The sequence below is a fragment of the Salmo salar genome, chromosome ssa03 (assembly GCF_905237065.1).
Source record: "Salmo salar chromosome ssa03, Ssal_v3.1, whole genome shotgun sequence".
NCBI classification, from domain to species: Eukaryota; Metazoa; Chordata; class Actinopteri; order Salmoniformes; family Salmonidae; genus Salmo; species Salmo salar.
This window is the reverse complement of record NC_059444.1, coordinates 41,467,279-41,483,005: the sequence shown is the minus strand read 5'-3', so window position 1 is coordinate 41,483,005 and position 15,727 is coordinate 41,467,279. Positions and strand designations below refer to the sequence as shown.

General features: G+C 41.7%; 1 protein-coding gene across 1 annotated transcript in view; it reads right to left on the bottom strand.

Annotated features, from left to right (window-relative positions):
- Positions 1-15,727, bottom strand: part of LOC106600510 (insulin receptor) — a 95,704-nt gene that overhangs the window by 65,598 nt on the left and 14,379 nt on the right. Inside the window, exon 2 of the mRNA XM_014191920.2 lies at positions 5,536-6,096. Coding sequence (XP_014047395.1) covers positions 5,536-6,096 — 561 coding nt within the window. The remainder of the gene's footprint in view (positions 1-5,535; positions 6,097-15,727) is intronic.

Below are 15,727 nucleotides of genomic sequence, written 5' to 3'. Positions count from 1 at the left end.
ATATTTTTTCCCCTCGTTCATGACGAGAAGTCCGGCTGGCTTAGATCATGTGCTAACAAGACGGAGATTTTTGGACATAAATGATGAGCTTTTTTGAACAAAACTACATTCGTTATGGACCTGTGATACGTGGAAGTGACATCTGATGAAGAGAATCAAAGGTAATGGATTATTTACATAGTATTTTCGATTTTAGATCTCCCCAACATGACGTCTAGTCTGTATCGCAACGCGTATTTTTCTGGGCGCAGTGCTCAGATTATTGCAAAGTGTGATTTCCCAGTAAGGTTATTTTTAAATCTGGCAAGTTGATTGCGTTCAAGAGATGTACATCTATAATTCTTTAAATGACAATATAATATTTTACCAATGTTTTCTAATTTTAATTATTTAATTTGTGACGCTGACTTGACTGCCGGTTATTGGAGGGAAACGATTTCCTCAACATCAATGCCATAGTAAAACGCTGTTTTTGGATATAAATATGAACTTGATAGAACTAAAAATGCATGCATTGTCTAACATAATGTCCTAGGAGTGTCATCTGATGGAGATTGTAAAAGGTTAGTGCATCATTTTAGCTGGTTTTATGGTTTTGGTGACCCTGTCTTTGAATTGACAAAACATTACACACAACTCTTGTAAATGTACTGTCCTAAGATACTCTAAATTTATGCTTTCGCCGTAAAACCTTTTAGAAATCGTAAAACGTGGTTAGATTAAGGAGATGTTTATCTTTCAAAGGGTGTAAAATAGTTGTATGTTTGAAAAATTTGAATTTTGACATTTATTTGGATTCAAATTTGCCGCTCTTGAAATGCACCTGCTGTTGATGGAGTGCACCACGGGGGGGACGCTAGCGTCCCACCTAGCCCATAGAGGTTAAAATGTGCAGTTTTGTCACACAACCCCACAGATGTCTCAAGTTTTGAGGGATCGTGCAATTGGCATGCTGACGGCAGGAATGTCCAGATCTGTTCCCAGATAATGTAATTTTCATTTCTTTACCATAAGACAATTTTAGAGATTTTGGCAGTATGTCCAACCGGCCACACAACCACAAACCACGTGTAACCACGCCGGCCGAGGACCTCCACATCCGGTTTCTTCACCTGCGGGATCATCTGAGACCAGCCTATCGAACAACTGATGAAACTGTGGGTTTGCACAACCAAAGCATTTCTGCACTAACTGTCAGAAACTGTCTCAGGGAAGCTCATCTGCATGCTAGTCGTCCTCACCAGGGTCTTGACCTGACTGCAGTTCGGCGTCGTAACCAACTTCAGGGGGCAAATGCTCACCTTCAATGGCCACTGGCATGCTGGAGAAGTGTGCTCTTCACAGATGAATCCCGGTTTCAACTGTACCGGGCAGATGGCAGACAGCGTGTATGGTGTCGTGTGGGCGAGTTGTTTGCTGATGTCAACGTTGTGAACAGAGCGCCCCAAGGTGGAGGTGGGGTTATGGTAGGGGCAGGCATAAGCTTTGGACAGCGAACACAATTGCATTTTATTTATGGCAATTTCAATGCACAGAGATACAATGACGAGATCCTGAGACCCATCGTCGTGCCATTCATCCACCGCCATCACCTCATGTTTCAGCATGATAATGCATGGCTATATTATTATACTTCTCCATATTATGTCAAGAACAGCTCAAATAAGCAAAGCGAAACGACAGTCCATCATTACTTTAAGACTCAAAGGTTAGTCAATACAGTCGCAAAAATCATCAAGCGCTATGATGAAACTGGCTCTTATGAGGACTACCACAGCAATGGAAGACCCAGAGTTACCTCTGCTGCAGAGGATAATTTCATTAGAGTTACCAGCCTCAGAAATTGCAGCCCAAATAAATGCTTCACAGACTTCAAGTAACAGACATCTCAACATCAACTGTTCAGAGGTGACTGATGAATCAGGCCTTCATGGTCGAATTGCTGCAAAGAAACCACTATTAAAGGAAACCAATAAGAAGAAGAGACTTGCCTGGCCCAAGAAACACAAGCAATGGACATTAGACCGGTGGAAATCTGTCCATTGGAGATTTTTGGTTCCAACCGCCGTGTCTTTGTGAGAAGCGGTTGGGTGAACAGATTATCTCCGCATGTGTATTTCCCACCGTAAAGCATGGAGGAGGAGGTGTTATGGTTTGGGAGTGCTTTGCTGGTGACACCATCTGTGATTTATTTAGAATTCAAGGCACACATCCCAACTGGTTTGGGCTTAGTGGGACTATCATTTGTTTATCAACTGGACAATGACCCAATACACCTCCAGGCTGGGTAAGGGCTATTTTACCAAGAATTAGAATGATGGAGTGCTGCATCAGATGACCTGGCCTCCACAATCCCCCAACCTCAATCAAATGGTTTGGGATGAGTTGGACCGCAGAGTGAAGGAAAAGCAGCCAACAAGTGCTCAGCATGTGGGAACAACTTCAAGACTGTTGGAAAAGCATTCCAGGTGAAGCTGGTTGAGAGAATGCCAAGAGTGTGCAAAGCTGTCATCAAGGCAAATATTTTGATTTGTTGAACACTTAGTTACTACATGATTCTATATGTATTATTTAGTCGTTTTGATGCAGTCACTATTATTCTACAATGTAGAAAATAGTAAAAATTATGAAAAACCCTTGAATGAGTAGTTGTGTCCAAACTTTTGTCTGGTACTGTATATATGTGTGTGTGTTTGTTCTACAGTGTGTTACATAATGCTGCAGTCCAGGCAGACAGAGCAGAGAGAGGGGGTTCAGTAATACCCATATGTTACATTCTTCTCCGAGCTCAGACTGAAAGCTGATTGAACTGTGTGAATGTGGAATGGGTGGGCTCCTGGTTTCACAACAAACCCACTTCAGAAGGAGAACGGGCCTTAGCAGCAGGCAGGGTGTGCCCCTAATGGCATTCTATTCCCTATATAGTGCACTACTTTTGACCAGAGCCCTATAGGGGGCCCAATGAAATGTAGAGGGAATAGGGTGCCATTTGGGAGGCAATCAGGGTTTCTCAGGTTCAGTAGCTACTAGTCTATCAGCATGTCTCATTCTATACTCAGGAAATGAAAAGGCTAGAGAAGTAGTGACATCATCACCTGTGTGTGTGTGTGTGTGTGTGTGTGTGTGTGTGTGTGTGTGTGTGTGTGTGTGTGTGTGTGTGTGTGTGTGTGTGTGTGTGTGTGTAGAGGCACCCGCGTCTCTCTACAGGTCATGTGTGACGGGGCTGAGACAATACTCTCAGGTCTAGCAGAACAATCACACAGCATGTTTGGCTGCATTGCATCAATCCCAGGGCTCAGGAGCATGGTTAAAGTTTTGACATACAACCTGAACTCAACCATAGTTAGTAACGGTTCACCAAACACACGGTTCGGTACGTATTGCGGTTTTGGGGTCATGGTTCGGTTTCAGTACAGCAGTAAAATTAAATGCTATTCACAATGTTCAGCATTCACAGTGTTCCTAGCATTGTCTGTTGTGACAGGATTGTTAGGTTGGGCCTCTCAAGTTTCCACTCTGCTGCTGCATTGGTAACCATGTGAGGTGGGAATTTACCAGTTGTGAAGTCGTAAATACCAGTTGGATGCATTCATGTGATTTGTACTCGTTGAGAAACGCTGATTGGCTAATGGCCAACATGCTCCGTCAATCATAAATTAAGTACAGCCATTATGATTGTAAATAAGTTATAGTAAACTTTTTTTTTTAATAGATTGCTTTTTCTAAAATTGTTTTGTTGTTGCATTTAACTGCTGAAAATGCTGTTTTAGACGCCATTTCCTTAGTAGGTGACGTCAAAGGTCACCATGTGGGTGAAGTGGGTGCTCCGGAGGAGTTTCTCATTAGTAATTACAAGTTGGAGAGCTGTTCAAGTAGATATTTCCCAGCCATATGTGGTAAATTACCACTTCTATATTAGTTACAAACGCACCATGATCCTGACTCCTTCAGTGCCAGATAAAGGGGTCTGTAGCACAGTACATCTCCCACTCTGGGGTAATGTGATGGGCTGTCATTGTTAAGTAAGCTCAACACAGAGTGCATTGGCCAATTCATTGAAAACTTTGGCTTTGGCCTGCTTATACAGAGTGGGTACTACCCGTTTGCTGAAACGGGTGCAAGAGGGAAGTTTGTAATGTGGCTCAAGCATTTCACGAGGTGCTGAAACCGCATATTCTCAACCACCGAAAACGGGCGCATATCCTCGGCTATAAACCAAAGACTGTAAAAAATATAAACAGCCTACCTATCGCTCCTTTAGTTTCTTTGGCCATGTAAGAATCAGCTGCCAAGTGCTGCTTAAATGCAGAGGGGGGACGGTGTTATGTTGTTGTTTCTTTGCGTTTCTGTCTTGTTCCGGTATACTGGGGTGATGTCGGCTTAAATGTGTCAACATATTTGAGGTGTTGGCAGCTGCAAAGGCTATTGAGCGTCATACTGTTAACGTTTTATCCACTACTCTCTGTCCATCGCAGTTGTAATCTACTGGGAAGCAAAATGTCTCCAAATTGTAGATTTAAACGATGATGGAGGATCCTCCAATTCTGGTTTATCGACCCCACCACTCACCATCACACAGAACTAGTTCCTGGCTGTGCCTCACAAAAGGACAGTTTGAAATGCACCAATAAAGATTTTAATTTGAAGTACAACGGGCGCATAGGCTCGAGTTGTTTTAACGGAATAGCCTCAACATGTTTTTTCAGCTCATATTTACCCAAGAGGCACAGGCCTACAACACAGCGTAGGCATAGCCAATAGGCTTAGTGTTTTTTTATGTATTCATTCGGGTTCACAGCACGGACCGAACCGAGGCCCCCATTCCGAACGGTAACGTTACACCCCTAATAGTTATTAGCACATGACTTCTTGGCTCTGCAGCTGGCCTTTCTACGCTAAAGGACACGAGTGAGTGAGTAAGTGTTTTGGCAAGACTACAACACTCCGTCTGACGCACACACACTCCACTCTCGCTTTCTAACAACTCTTCTCCTTAATCTGACTCCCCTGGAGACCTGGTCTTTGAATGTTAAGCGACATCACTGCAACCTGAGAGCTCCCTCTCTCTCACACACACACTTTCCCCACTCTCGATTTCTCTTTCACACTTCCCCCACTCTCGATTGCTCCCCCTCTCTTTCCCCTGCCCTCCCTCTCCCCTTCCAGATTCACCACAATCAGATAAGTGAAAGTAGATCAGGGATCTTATAAATAGCAAAACACTAAAACATAAATAATCTGACACATTAAAACAAGTACAAGCCCTGTGCACGGCAGTGGGTCTTCTCCCAAATTGAGGTTATGGCAGGAAAAAAACAGAGTGAGTATCCAAAACATGGAATAACCGCAGACAAGGAAACATCTATCCTAGTGTGCAATTTTACATGCATTTAAATACAAACACTCCTTCCATCGTACAAAGAAATGACTAAGAACCAAAGACAGTCAGGTCTCCCTTGTAAAAGAGGTCTTCTGACATCAATGGGACGTCCTGATTAAATAAAGGATTAACTAAATAAGAACCCAGTGACTTACTTCTCTGGCAGTGCTTGTGCGTCCAGCAGCGTTCGTTGAAGAGGCCGTTGATGGTGGTCTGCTGACAGGTGGTCTTCCCCTTGGCCGCCCCGGGACACACGTCCCCGCACTCCCGGTCATTCTTATTGGCTACGATGTAGTTGTCCTCCACCGTGTCCAGGATCTTGGACCAGTCCAGGGTGGAGAGGTAGCAGAGGTCTGGGTTCTTCTCGATTCTCACCGCTCCTCGGGTGATGTTCATCAGACTATGGAGACCGATATCCCTGAGCTGCAGCATTTCAAAGAAGACCAGAGCATAGTTGAAGAACAGGTTGTTACCTCGGATCACAGTGAGATTAGGGAAGAGGTCTTTGAGGCTCTCCATGCCGTAGACCCTGAACAGAAGGAGGAAGTCTGTGACCACGGTCAGTTTGGGGTAACTTAGGCCCCTGAAGTCCTCGGGCTTGGTCTTGAACATGAGGATGATTTTCAGGTGGCCCTCAATCACTGTGCAGTTCTCCAGGGAGCGCAGGTTGGTCACGTTGTTCCGGATGTCCTTACTGGAGCAGATTCCAGGGGAGACTTCAGGGGAGCAGGAGAGGGGAATGGAAGAGAGGAGAGAGAAGTGGAGGGGAGGAGACAAACTGATTAGAGATGGGATTCTGGCAACGATAGTATTGCACATCAAAAATATTCTGTCAAGACATTTATTGGTCTGCATATTTTTTGGTGTGTTGTCCATCTAAATTCTATGGACTTCAATAAAGAAGATTCAACAACCAACCACTTTTGAGGAATAATCTGAGTGAGCACATTATATCCTATTCATGCAATGTCATTTTTTTACCTCCTGGGAATATATTTTTTTTTTTGTCAAGCACATTCATTTAATGATCAGTTCGGCTCTGTAATGTATCATATCCCCAAGAGTTGAGCTTTTTATAAATTACATTCAACCATTTCAAGAAATAAACTGCAGTAGGCTATTGTTTGTTTGCTTGCTACAGCCTACTAAGTTCATTAAGAAAACCTTCACAGGCCCTACCTCACTTATACATATCTTTATTTCAATTCAATACAGCTTTTGTACTTATCCCCTCAGGGGCAATTATTGTGTTGTATTGAATGTGAATAAAATGAGTGTAGACAGTGAACAGCAATAGCCACATAAGTCTGATTAAGATGCTATATGTAGCCTAATTAATAAGAATAGTGATGATATCTTGGCCAGCTCATTATTTCTGCAAATGGGGAATTATTCTTAACTGACTAACATTGATTATTTATTTTTCTTTTACCGTTATTTTACCAGGTAAGTTGACTGAGAACACATTCTCATTTACAGCAACCACCTGGGGAATAGTGACAGGGGAGAGGAGGGGGTTGAATGAGCCAATTGTTAGCTTGGCTAAGGGTTAAATACAATAGATTTTATCTATCAAACAGCTACTTCATGAAATGGTTGTATAGTACGCTATGCATAGTTCAGAGTAAGTGAATTGTGTAATCTTTAATATAACCTTCATTGCAAAACCAGTTTTAGGGCAAAGAGACCAAGGCCTAGAATAAAAATAGACTAAAATAGTCTGGATTGAGAAGAAACAATTTCACAGCAAAATATGTGGTTATGTATCTACAGTATCTTGGTTTGATGAAACCCATGCCTCTCTGCAGACAGTTGGTTCAGCAACCACATATCTGGGTGTTACCCACATTATAATATAGAGAGCCATCATTGGCTGTTATTACACACATTTTAGTATTGAGCACTGTCATTGGCTGTAAGCACTATTCTACTAAGGGCTGCTGTCATTGGTTGCTTCCCACATTTTATTCCAAAACGGATGACAACTCTACTCTTATTTGGCATGGGGCTGGAGGCTGTAATTTAAGTAACTACACTGAAAAAATATATAAAATGCAACATGTAAAAAGTGTTGGTCCCATGTTTCATGCGCTCAAATAAAATATCCCAGAAATGTTCCATATGAACAAAAAGCTTATTTCGCTCAAATTTTGTGCATAAATTTGATTGCATCCCTCATCGTGAGCATCACTCCTTTGACAAAATAATCCATCCACCTGACAGGTGTGGCATATCAATAAGCTGATTAAACAGCATGCTCATTACACAGGTGCAACTTGTGCTAGGGACAATAAAAGGCCACTAAAATGTGCAGTTGTGTCACACAACACAATGCCACAGATGTCTCAAGTTCAGGAAGCGTGCCACCCGGACACGTGCCGGAGACCAGCCACCCGGACAGCTGGTGAAACAATGTTTGCACAACCAAAGAATTTCTGCACAAACTGTCAGAAACCATCTCAGGGAAGCTAATTTCACTTTCGATGACTACTGGCACGCTGGAGAACTGTGCTCTTCACGGATGAATCTCAGTTTCAACTGTACCGGGCAGATGGCAGACAGCGTGCATGGTGACGTGTGGGCGAGTTGTTTGTTGATTTCAACGTTGTGAACAGAGTGCCCCATGGTGGCGGTGTGGTTATGGTATGGGCAGGCATGAGCTACAGACAATGAACACAATTGCATTTTAATCGATGCCAACTTGAACGCAGAGATACCGTGATGAGATCCTGAGGCCCATGGTCGTGCCATTCATCCACCGCCATCACCTCATGTTTTAGCATGATAATGCACGGCCCCATGTCGCAAGGATCCGTACACAATTCCTGGAAGCTGAAAATGTCCCAGTCCTTCTCTGGCCTGCATACTCAGCAGATATTTCACCCATTGAGCATGTTTGGGATGCTCTGGATCGATGTGTACGACAGCGTGTTCCAGTTCCTGCCAATCTCCAACAACTTCGCAGTGTAATTGAAGAGTAGTGGGACAACATTCCACAGCCCACAATTAAAAGCCTAATCAACTCTATGCAAAGGAGATGTGTTGCGCTGCGTGAGACAAATGGTGGTCACACCAGACACTGACAGGTTCTGTTCCACACCCATACCTTTTTTTATTTTAAGGTATCTGTGACCAACAGATGCATATCTTTAGTCCCAGTCATGTTAAGGCCTGATTTATGTATTATTTCAATTGACTGATTTCCTTATATGAACTAACTCAGTAAAATCTTAGAATTTGAATTTATATTTTTTCATCATTGTAAATTATGCTCTCTAGGTTACAGAGAGCTGGTAGTCCCATCAGCCAAACTACCAGGTTTGAAACAGGGATGAGACTCAGGAGGTATGCTAATTTTGTATAGAGTAGACCTAACCCACTATTAAAGTACTCAAAACTAACATTAAGAACACCTTCCTAATATTGAGTTGCAGCCCCCCCAATTGAAACAATGCACGTCTCAATTGTCTCAAGGCTTCAAAATCCTTCTTTAACCTATCTCCTCCCCTTCAGCTACACTGATTGAAGTGGATTTAACAAGTGATATCAATAAAAGGATCTTTTCACCTGGTCAGTCTATGTCATGGAAAGAGCGCTTGATATTTTGTACACTCAGTGTATGTTTTCCATGCCAATAAAGCCCATTGAATTGAAATGTTTATTTAAATGTAACCTTTATTTAACTAGGCAAGTCAGTTAAGAACAGATTCTTATTTACAATGACAGCCTAATTGAATTGTGAGAGAAAGAGAGTCTGTGTGGGAAAACATTGAGACATACTGTACATACTCTGAAACCTGTCATTGCAACACTTATTTCCAAACAAGACATTTCCGGATCGTGTTGATCTGTCATGATCACTGTTGCTGCTCTGACTACATACACAGGGAGGGACAGTAAATGATCCCAAGGAGCAGCCAGGGAACCAGAGTACAAACAGTTCCCAGCAGTGTGCTGTGGAGTGTGGACACACTGTCCCAACTGACAGCCTATTCCCTTTATAGTGCACTACCTTTGACCAGGGCCCATGCACCCTATATAGTTGAATGCGTTTGACCAGGCTGGTCGTATCCCAAGTGGCACCCTATTCCCAACATAGTACACTACATAGGGAATAGGATGCCATTTGGGATGGACATCTCATTCAGCCAGAGCCAAGCATTCCTAATTGAGAATCTAATGCAGTCCACTGTGGTGATAGTGACTAGTGTTGATAACTGGAACAGTACAACCTGGGCCCCGGTCAAAAGTAGTGCACTATATACACAGTGCCTTCAGAAAGTATTCACACCCCTTGACTTTTTCCACATTTTGTTGTGTTACAAAGTGGGATTAAAATGGATTTGAGCAGCAGACTATGATCGATAATGTCAAAAGCCACACTGAAATATAACAAAACAGCACCCAATCTTTTTTTCATAAATTTCTCTCAGCCAAACATCAGTCATTTGTGTAGGTGCTGTGCTTGTTGAATGTCCGTCCCTATAAGCATGCTGAAAGTCTGTTGTCAATTTGTTAACTGTAAAATAGCCTTGTATCTGGTCAAACACAATTTTTTCCAAGTTAACTAAGGGTTGGTAACAGGTTGATTGGTCGGCTATTTGAGCCAGTAAAAGGGGCTTTACTATTCTTAGGTAGCGGAATGCCTTTTACTTCCCTCCAAGCCTGAGGGCACACACTTTCTTGTATGCTTAAATTGAAAATATGGGAAATAGGATTGGCAATATTGTCCGCTATTATCCTCAGTAATTTTCCATCCAAATTGTCAGACTGCGGTGGCTTGTCATTGTTGATGGACAACAATAATTTTTTCACTTCTTCCACGCTCACTTTACAGATTTCAAAATTACAATGCTTGTCTTTCATAATTTGGTCAGATATACTTGGATGTGTAGTGTCAGTTTGTTACTAAATTTGCTAATCTTACCAATGAAAAAAAAACATTAAAGTAGTTGGCATTATCAGTCAGTGAACGATGGAGCGGAGTTTGCCTTTTGTCCCAAAATGTAATTTAAGGTGGTCCAAAGCTTTTTACTATCATTCTTATTGTCATGCATCTTTGTTTCAGTGTAGTTTCTTCTTTTTATTCAGTTTAGTCATATGATTTCTCAATTTGCAATAGGTTTGCAGAGAGACTTATTTGTTGTGCAGAGAGACTTATTTGCCATTCCTTTTGCCTCATCCCTCTCAACCATACAATTTTTTAATTCCTCATCAATCCACGGGGATTTAACAGTTTTTACAGCCATTTTCTTAGTCACTAGAATAAGAAATTTCACAAATGTGTCAAGTGCATCGGTCTGTTTGCTCTTCATTACACACCACGGACTAACAAATATTCTTTACATCAACAACATAGGAATCACTACAAAACTTATTGTATGACCTCTTATACACCATATTAGGCCCAGCCTTTGGAACTTTGTTTTTTCTAGATATGGCTACTATATTATGATCACTACATCAGATGGATCTGGTGACTACTTTCAAGCAAATTTCTGCAGCATTAGTAAAGATGAGATCAATACATGTTGATGATCTCATTTCTGTGCTGTTTGGAACTACCCTGGTAGGTTGACTGATAACCTGAACCAGGTTGTAGGCACTGGTTAGTTTGAAGCTTTTTCTTGAGTGGGCAGCTTGATGAAAGCCAGTCAATATTTAAAATCACCCAGAAAATATACCTCTGTTGCTATCACATACATTATCAAGCATTTCACACGTTATCCTGATACGGACTGTTAGCACTTGGTGGTCTATAGCAGTTTCCCACAAGAATGGGCTTTTGGTGAGGCAGATTTACAGGAATGTGGTTCGGAATATAAACAGCAACACCGCCACCATTGGCATTTCTGTATTTGCTGTAAAAGTTATAACCTTGTATTGCTACCACTATACCAAAGGTATTATCTAAGTGAGTTTCAGAGATAGTCAGAATATGAATGTCATCTGTTACTAGCAAATTATTGATTTCATTAACCTTGTTTCTTCAGCTACATATGTTAATGTGGGCTAATTTGAGCACTTTTCTTCCGGGATGCTTACTTGTTTTCATTGCTTTACTGGGAAGCATAGCAGAAGTAGATATGCTCATGTTATTTATGTTAGTGCAGGGTGAGCTGCACACAGTAGACATCCTACTAGGGCACACCGCCTCAGTGCTGACAGTATAAATCTGGGATTAACTGAGCTGGGCTTGGATCATTGATAAGTCATTGTCTCAACGCAGCCTTATAATGCTGCTTGGCACTGCAGGCCTTAATGCTCAAATGAGTTTTGTTTTTCAAATCTGTTTTGGACTACGGACTGTCCAAATAGCAAGTTGCATGTGACCAAATAGGATGTGTGTGTTTGTTCAGGTAGCAGTCATTTGCAAACAAGGCTAAAGTAGTTGTCACAGTAACGACAGGTCTGTGTGCAGTGGTGTAGGCTGATTGGTGGTGGTGCTCGTGCTTCCTATCACTCAGAAGTTACGTAGCAAGCTAAGGTGACAATGCCTGCCATGGATGTTTCCCAGTTGCTTTGAATGTTCAAAATCAAATCGTAAGAAGACTTTCAAATAAATTAGATTTGACCGTTCAGACAAGTCATGGCCAGGAATCAGATTTGTATCCGACTTCAAACCACCTACGAAGGTGGTTTGAAATGTGGCTCGAAATATCCGATTCCATGTGGTTTTTGGATGTTCAGACTGCAGGAAAAAGAACAGATTCGAATCAGATATGCAAATCAATAGGATTTGAGTCACTTCAAACTGCCAATGTGAACATGGCTGAAGAGCTTTCTACACCTGGATTGTGCAACATTTGCCCATTATTCTTTTCAAAACTCTTCAAGCTCTCTCCAATTGTTTGTCATTTCCAGAAAACCATTGCTAGACAACCAGATTTAAGACAAAACTTCAACTCGGTCGCTCAACTTCTTGGTAAGCAACTCCAGTTTAGATTTGACCTTGTGTTTTAGGTTAGAGCTCCTGCTGAAAGGTGAATTCATCTCCCAGTGTCTGGTCGAAAGCAGATGGAACCAGGTTTTCCTCAATTTTTGTCAGTGCTTAGCTCCATTCCGTGAATTTTTTATTCTGAAAACTCATACCCACAAAATGATTCAGCCACCACTATGCTTGAAAATATGTGACCCGATTCAGGAAACTAGGCGTATGCCGTAAGTCACGACTTCACAGGAGAACCGTTTGAACGTAAAAAAAAAAATGTCATCAAAATGTGTTTTTGTGGCAGAAATGCCTTCTCAAACATGTGAACTTTCATGTGCCTTAATAAAAATCTTGTATGCCATCTGTAAATATCAATATAATTGTTAAATTACGAGCCTTGTTGGTTAAGCCACAGAAAAAGTAAGCAACCTTCAGTCACTTCAGGAGTCCAGCTTTTAATCTCTACCTTTTTAGCATTCTCTCGATGCAGATGCACTTTGTAGACTGGGATGAGCTGAACCATGTTATGATCCCAACCCCCAAGATTGGGTAGTGCCTTGGAAAAATACGCACATGGGATGTTACCATAACAGGAGGTCCAGACAGGCTTCAGTTCGGGTAGGTAACATATTGCTGACATGATTGTAAATGTTGAGATAGATTGCACACGTTAAAGTCTCCCATGATTAGCTTTACTGCTTCAGGTGACTCTGTCTCAGCCTGGGATACAAGGTCATGAATCAAGTCGGCAGCTATGAGTGTGTCAGCGGAGGAGTCTATGTAAACAATAAATAAAGCAGACCTGATTTATTTCCTGTGGCAGATAGTATGGCCGTAGGTTTAGAGCAAGGAGTTCAATATCTTTAGTACAGACCTTGTTGTAATATGGGCAGGATTGCAATATTTCTCATTGGTGAATGCACAAACTCCACCACCATTTCCCTTACCAGAGTTGTTTTTTCGGTCCATTCTAACAATTGTGTAGCCATGCAGCTCCACAACAGAGTCGCGATCCTGTTCCATAAACCAGGTCTCAGACAAATCAAGCAGGGTTGTCAGTACTCAGATGTATTGGGTACAAGCCTGTAACTCATCCTTATGCTTTCTACATTGCCATGCATAATAGATGGAAGAGATGTTCTGAAGGGCTGTTTTTTCATCTGATTCCAAATTCCTCCTCTACTCCCACCCTTCCTTGGTTTAGAAGCCTATCCTTGGGAACACGTTGATTGTCATGATGGTGGTATTCCATTGCGGTGTAGACTTGCAGAGCAAAGGGCCAGAGATTAAGCAGGACATCTCTTATGTATGATATCGCAGCTCGCTGTATCCATTGAGGGTTAGGTCGACAGCTTGTTTGGTGCGTTTCACAAAAAAACGGATTAAAACTAAAAACAGCCAAAGTACTGCTATTTGCCTCATTATTAATTTTCCAATTTAATGCCACTAAAAACATGGTTGGTTTAGGTAGATTGCAAAGTGATTTATTCTCGGGATGGAACATTTGTAAAATACCAGGAAAATATTCAACCCTACCACACAGCAGTGGCTGAGTGTGGTGGTTAGGCTTTCATCATATAACTTCATGCCCATCTGTAGAAATCTGGTTACCCTCCAGAGACAAATCATGATTCACCTGTACCAGAATCTATGATGACAACATTGAGTTTTTGCTATGACTGAGCATGCAAACAAATAATACCTCCGATGTCACAACGGTGTAGAACACAAACAGGGAGAACAGGGACAACCGTCACAGATGTAAGAGAGTTCATGAACAGTCGAGGGGTATCCTATTCCATCCATAACACCACAGGTAGTCTAGTCTAGGGCTGCCTGAGCTCAAATGGCACCTTATTCCCTATATAGTAGACTACCTTTGACCAGGACCCATAGGTAATAGGGTGCCATTTGGGGAGCAACCTAGCTGTTAAGAGTCCTTCCTATCAACTTGGGAAAAAAACAAAGAGGAGATGTTTTGTGAACATCACGCAAACCGATGGAGTTACCATGGAAACCAGCCACACACACGGACAGGCAGGCAGGCAGACAGACAGACAGGGGCTGCTGGACTAACTCACAGAGACACATGGAGATAAGTCTGTGCCTCGGAGGTACTGTATAATCTACAAAAGGATCACGACTGAAGATTTCCACTGATCAATAATATCTCACACCACCACTGACAGAGTCGAACAGCCATTAGGAGAGCTAACTATGATGTAGTTCTATTCCTCAAAACAGCAGAATCCCCATGCAAAGGAAAAGGAATTCAAACTTAATTGGCTTTAATTGTTGTTTGTACCACCTCTCCTGTGCATGAAGAAATAACAGAGGTGATCAACTAACAACAGACAGAGAGTTAAAAATCAAAGGTCGGGATTGAGTCATAGGACAGTCATGCTGGGAGGTTAACTCTGTAGGTGCTGGAGCAAACCACTGAATTGCCAGCAATGGATCATATAACACAGCAATAACAAGTAATGAAATAATATCTTCGTGAATTAGAAACTAACACATAATCATATATTCCTAAACTGTCATCTACTGTAGACTGTGAGAGGTTAACTCTGTAGGTGCTGGAGCAAACTGATCTGTTGAAATAGCACATAAAACTTTAGCAAAACTAATAGAAAAAAAACACTTTGTCCATTACAATCTGCTGTCTGGAGATACAGGTCATTCTAGAACCTAGACTACAATTCTAGAATCCTTAAAGTCAATCGAGAATTTAGGTTACATTGTCTGTCATTAGAAAGAGGACAAAAAGCTCTGTACCGTAATTTCCGGACTATAAGCCGCTACTTTTTTCCCACGCTTTGAACCCCGCGGCTTAAACAATGACGCGGCTAATACATGGATTTTTCCCGCTTTCAAAAAATATATATATAATAATAATAATAATAATATTGTGTGACGTGCTCAGTTTTTGGGCGGCATGAAACTTTCATTAGACCAATGAAATTGCCTAACGGGTTAAGGTTAAACAACTTTTTTGTTTACCGTTTAGATTAAATTGAGCGCGCTCAAACTTCCCATCATTCTGATTACGGTAGTCATTTTGTCACCCTCATCATGGCAAAGACACGGAGAAATGCATATGATGCAGCTTTCAAGTTGAAGGCGATTGATCTGGCTGTTGGAAAAGGAAATAGAGCTGCTGCACGGGAGCTTGGTCTGGAGCAATGACTTTCTTGGTAGGCTACTGTTTACTGCTAATTTTAAATTTTTTGTTATGAGCCGTGTTTCGTTAAAGCCTATTTATTTTTGTTACAAGCCTGTTTTGTTACAAGCCTGTGTAAAGTTCATTTATTTCAATGTACCGGTAGGCACCTGCGGCTTATAGACATGTGCGGCTTATTTATGTTCGAAAGAATACTTTTTTTTTTAAATTCAGTGGGTGCGGTTTATATTCA